This window comes from Hyla sarda, chromosome 5 (genome assembly GCF_029499605.1).
Source record: "Hyla sarda isolate aHylSar1 chromosome 5, aHylSar1.hap1, whole genome shotgun sequence".
In the NCBI taxonomy this organism is placed as follows: domain Eukaryota; kingdom Metazoa; phylum Chordata; class Amphibia; order Anura; family Hylidae; genus Hyla; species Hyla sarda.
Window position 1 is genome coordinate 148288362 of NC_079193.1, and position 6000 is coordinate 148294361.

General features: G+C 48.3%; 1 protein-coding gene across 1 annotated transcript in view; it reads right to left on the reverse strand.

Annotated features, from left to right (window-relative positions):
* Window positions 1–4995, reverse strand: part of ANLN (anillin, actin binding protein) — a 99578-nt gene extending 94583 nt beyond the window's left edge. The window contains exon 1 of the mRNA XM_056520474.1: window positions 4715–4995. Within this exon, the coding sequence (XP_056376449.1) occupies window positions 4715–4732 (18 nt within the window). The 5' untranslated portion in view covers window positions 4733–4995. The remainder of the gene's footprint in view (window positions 1–4714) is intronic.
* Window positions 4996–6000: the final 1005 nt, after the last annotated feature.

Below are 6000 nucleotides of genomic sequence, written 5' to 3' on the forward strand. Positions count from 1 at the left end.
AGATGAAGAAGTATTCTGGGTGAAAAATACTGCTAAGGTATTGTTTATATCCACTCTGCAAGTAGATACGAACAAGTACTGCATATACTCGAGTATAAGCCGAGTTTTTCAGCACAATTTTTCGTGCTGAAAACACCCCCCTCGGCTTATACTTGAGTGAAAAGGTCCATCTTCGCTGCAGGGACCATCCGACTAGTGACACTGCATTGATGCCACCGCACAGGGACATCCGTGCGCAGCAGATGTCCGTGACATCAGGGGCGTCCCTGCGCATGGAAGTCTCAGCACGGCAGCGTCAATGCAGCGTCACTAGTCTGGGGCCGGTCCGGAGCAGAGGGCCTCCCTTTGAAGATGGATGGCCCAGACCAGCTCACCCTCCCCACCGGAATGCGGATGGTCCCTGCAGCTACTAAGCAACAGGACCGAGAGAACTGGGGAGGTGAGTAGACAACGAGGGGGACCTATATGATGACGGAGCGGGCGGTCTGAATGATGACAGGGGGGATATAGACTTGGGGTGATGATGACGGGGGGGGCTGCAGGGTTGACAGGGGATGATGACAGGGGAGGGATAATGCATTTACCCCCTTAGGCTTATACTCGAGTCAATACGTTTTCCAAGGTTTTGGGGGTGAAAGTAGGGGCCTCAGCTTATATTCGGGTCGGCTAATACTCGAGTATATACCGGTAGCTATATGCAAGTGTTGTGCAAATCTGTGATAGAGTAGTCTATATGTGAACTATTACATAGGGGTTTACTAAGAGTTCATTGAAAAAGTCTGGCATGTTTTACAGTATCTTGTATAAGGCGGTAACAATGCTTTAAAGTCAGATCCAACAAAAAAAAAAAACATTTTTTTTTTAAATATACCACTTAGTACCTCATCCTGACCATGTACATTAATTTTTATGTGTCTAGCACTTTATTTTCACTAGTCTGAATTACTCTCAAAGGGAAGGGGCGTGGCCTCACTGTGCAGGTCTCCGCCCCCTCCCTCAGTATGCTGTCTGCTCACATCTCCAAGCAATTAGCAAAACTACAACTCCCAGCCTGTCCTCACTGAAAGTAGCGGGACACAAGCTGACAGTGGGAGGATTTTTCCTCCAGCTGTGAGTCCTGCGCTCACAGCTGTCAATCAAGGAAGTGTGTCCATGACATAGGTGATGACGCATGGACACTGCAGGACTAGTATGTGTCCAAGCAGGCGGGGGGGGAGGGGTCAGTTTGACTGGCTTTTTCAGTATGAAATACTGAAAATGTTCTAATGAAAGCAATTGCAAAACCTATTGGTTTACATCATATCAAAAGTTTTTGCATCTGACAGGGCCCATTTAAGCTCCGCAATATGGCACAACAGGGACACCATGTGTCACCATACAGGCTTCATGCATCAGCTGTACAGTCAGCTCCTTCCATTTTATCCTACACAAAAGCTGAAAACAATGCAATCCATTCAGACAGACAAATCTGTTTTTGCCAGGCAGAATTGCTGCATGTACTGTACCCCTATCCTGCCATCGCTATTACAATTGGTGGAGGGTCATATGGGAATATTTTTTTTTTTTTTTTTAAATAGAGTGCAAGTTGAATTCCTAGACACAGATTTAACTGTAAATTATACAGATTTACTGCAGCCTGGTAGCCAATGCCTGTAACTCCACAGATTATCTTCCTGGCAATCAAAAGGCTTTATAGCGCTTCCTTAGACTGTCATCACTTTTATGCTGCTTGGACCACAAGTCATTGGAGGCAGTTCCCAGCAGCTTCTTCACATCCCACCTCTCCTTGACCAAGCATGGCAGAGATCACCATTCTCTTAAATAGACATATGTTATTTGTAAAAGGGTAATCCAGAGAGGACATCCTTGTCCCTTACCAAATGTCCCTTCCCCCTATCAGCTGGGACATCTACAGGAGGCTCCTACACATCTCCCTGTGGTAAGTAACAGCACAACATCAAGTCTAAATGCAGAAAAAAAAGGGATTAAAGGGGCATTCTAGTTTTTTTTTTGTAATTTTAAACTATGTGCCCGAAATGCCAAGTTATGTATGGTATCACACTTTTAACACCTCTGTCTGGGGTGGATTGTGCCTTTTTTGTATTTTCTTGTTTCCAAGGCTTCTGCATTCTTGTGCACTAGGTAATACTGTCACCTCGAGCCTTTTCCTATTTGCAGCACGGCTCGAGACAACATGTCGAAGTAAGGGGGCTTGGCCTCTTCTAGCCTTCCCTGACAAGACAGCCACCTGATGACATGCATGGCCCATCTGTACGTCTTGCTGTGCAAATGTTGAATGCATCCCCCACTGTCCTGAGATTTTAGCACAGTCTTCAGATTGCAGGAACGCATTCAACACTGGCACGTCAGGACATACAGTTGTGCCCCCCCTCGTAATCAGCTGACTTGCGACGCTTTGTCTCAAGCTGCACAGTAAGCTAGGAAAGGCTCGAGATGACAGTAATCCCGAGTGCACAAGAATACAGACTCTCTGGGGGCATAAAAATACAACAAAAGGGCACGACCCACCCCAGATAACACAAATTTTGGACACCGTACATAACTTGGCATTAGGGGCACATAGCTTAAAAGCACACAAACTGGAATACACCATGAATATATGGTTCCATCATGGAGGCAATCTTTTCCGGTCTCCTTTCTGGTCACCATCATCACCGCTTAAAGGGGAACTCCAATACTTCTTATCCTTAGGATAGGGGATAAGCATCTGATTTCCAGGAACCCTCAAGGTCTCCTGCACAATGCCTCGATGTTCTGAAGATTTGTTTTCAGAACACCGGCTCTCCTGATGCATGGAGCGGCGGTGGTCGACACGTCCCCTCCATGCACTGTCTATGTAAGAGCTGGAGATACAAGACTGCTGTGGTGGTCAATAAGTGCATGAGGAGAGCTGGGGTGCCATGAAGGAGATCGCATGAGTGCCAGCGGTCGGACCCTCTGCCATCAGACATTTATCCCCTTACCTGTTGATAGGGGACAAGAAATTCTCTGCTGTAAGTCAGTGAAGAGCATGTGAGGTCCCTAGTTACACAGGACATGTACAACGTGAGGGCTTTTATTAAGTGCATCACTTGCCAGAAACCTAAGGCTGTAATGGCATGCTGGGACTTGTAGTTTCCCAACAGATAAGGCTCTGTTCGAGAACTCTGTCACAAATACTGCCACTAATAGTCTGTTGCACAACGGACACCAACAGGTCCCACTGAGTTTGAATGGGGTGTGTATGGGGCCGTTTTTGCAGGAGTTGAGCGGAGAGAAAAAAAAATGACCTGTAGTATTTTTTAACCCTTTTCATTTGCCCTTGTGTGGCAGGGTGTGTGTGTGTACATTTTTGCTGAACCTCTTTGTCGAGACTGGCTGGAGACTACAGCCTTCAAGATTTTGTCCTATAGACTGTCGACAAGTCTGGATTGCTACAAGACTTGCACTGGACTTCAGACAAATCTGTATCTTGAAGGCTGTAGTCTTGAGCTTGGGCTCGGAGGTGCCAAAAAAAACACAACTTAAAACACACATCCCCCTGTGAGTATGAAACAGGACTTGCACTTTAAGAGCCAGAGAAAAACAGGAAATACTTTTTTTTGGCTGAGGATACTGTTATTGGCCACTGCTACCTGGATATGTTAAAGGGGTAGTCTGGGGAACTCAACTTACCTTCCCCTTTTCACAGGATAGGGGATAAGGGAGAGATCTAACAAAACCTGTCCAGAGGAAAAGATGCTGAGTTTCCTATAGCAACCGGATTGCTTCTTTCATTTATGAAAAGGCCTCTCAAAAATGAAAGAAGTGATCTGATAGGGGATGAGGGGGTCTGACTGCTGGGACAATTTCATGTATAGGGGGGAGGGGGTTGGCCCATACTTTCCCGTCCTTGTTGTGGTCCAGCTCCCACCTTCCTGGACAAGAGCGAGCCCACCCAATCACAGACAGCAGTGACGTCCCATGGCGGGCGATAGGCTGAGCAGGCTGTCACTTGGCTTGTCCAGGGAGGTGGGGGCTGGACAACGACAAGGATGGGTAAAGTAGGTGCCCTGTGCATGAAATCGTGGGGGTCCAAGTGGTCAGACCCCCCCCCACCAATCAGACATCTCCTATCCTCTGGATAAGTGTCTGATAAGCTCAGTTTTCTGGACTACCTCTGGCATATGAATGGCATAGACCCCGAGGAAGATCTGCCAGCATGGTCTATCAGCAGGATGAGGCACCTCCATATTTCTAATTACATGTTTTTAACCCCCCAATATTCTGCACCATTCTTTTTGAATCCCCCTGAATATTTTGTTGACCCCTCCACGCTATAATTCAGCACCTGCCCCTCCCGAGTATATGCATGCTCATCCAGGGAGAGCTGCCATAGAATGCTGGGACTTCACAACTAAAGAGCCAGACAGGAAGGAATATTGCTCTAATATCTATTACAGACTAGACTGTACCACTCCTAAAGGGTTAACACAGCCTGTGTTATACAAGAAAGGCGGCATATAACTGCCGTGTGTGTACTGGGGTCTAGAAGCGTCACCGGCTGAGCACAGGGTGCGCACAATGGGGCCTCACACACGTCTACTACCCGCTGGATGCAGAATGGAGGAGACAGGAAACACTACAGACAGGGAGACACTCAGACACTTCTCAGTATCACCCTGTGTGAATATAACACGCGGTAACGGTGCGGTTCCGCAGTCGCACTACTTACCTCAGTGAACGGGTCCATGTCTGCGGCGGAGGAGCTGCGGGCGATCTGTCACTATCTCCTCTTCTCTCTCACTAACAGCTCGCGCGAACGGTTCAAAATTTTGAATTTCGCCCGCCGCGCCTCCCCCTGGCCGGTCACATGACACAGGGATGGGTGGGGAGGCTCCCATTGGTCGGTTTCTGGAATGTACTGAGGCTTCCACTAGCTCACGTGGTGTGCTGGGCGGGGCCGGATGTTTATCAGTGGAGCGCAGCTCACCTCACAGAGGCTCCTCCGGTAGATTGTGGTGGGGCTGCATAGGGAAGATAGGGCGGCCATGATACTATGGAGAAGCAGTAATAAGAATAGAATAATGCAAGTCATTCTAGTCATACACAACTCTCGTCTTGCTACCGACTCCGTCCAAGTGGAATAGAGACCATGACGGGTTTAGGCAGATTGTACAGATTTGCTCTCGCGAGAGTTGATGTCACTGTACAGATGTGGCGTTTTTTTCCACAGATTGGTGTAATGCTAGTAACTAGGGGGTTAGATATCCAGATCCATTATTGTATGTTGGGTATGAGGTGGCTCACTCCCTATACCAGAGTTTCGTGCTTCCAGCTGTTGCAAAACTACAACTCCCAGCATGCCCGGACAGCCTTTGGCTGTTCGGGCATGCTGGGAGTTGTAGTTTTGCAACAGCTGGAGGCACCATGGTTGGGGAAACTTTTCCCCTGTACAATGCAATCCTCTAGGTGTAAATAGGTTGTTCAATGCTGTATTCTGCTGCAATAAAGAAATCTCTCAACGTGCACCAGGATCTACAATGGAGTTAAACATTTTTCCTTGTGTGTGTGTGTGCCATGGATCTGCCTGAACTTTATAGAGAGTTCTGCTTAATTAACCCCTTAAAGGGTAGTCCAGTGGTGAAAAACTTATCCCCTATCCTAAGGATAGGGGATAAGTTTGAGATCGCGGGGGTCCGACCGCTGGGGCCCCCTGCGATCTCTCTGTACGGAGCCCCGGCTCTCCGCTGAGATAGCGGGTGTCGAAGCGGCGGCCGACACGCCCCCTCAATACATCTCAATGGCAGAGCCGGAGATTGCCGAAGGCAGCGCTTTGGCTCTGCCATAGAGTTGTATTGAGGGGGCGTGTCGGCCGCCGCCTCGTGCGGAGGTCGACACGCCCCCTTCCCGCGGGCTGTCGGGGCTCCGTACAGGGGATAAGTTGCTCACCACTGGACTACTCCTTTAAAGATCAAGCGTTTTCTGTTTTTACACTTTCGTTTTTTCCTCCTTACCTTT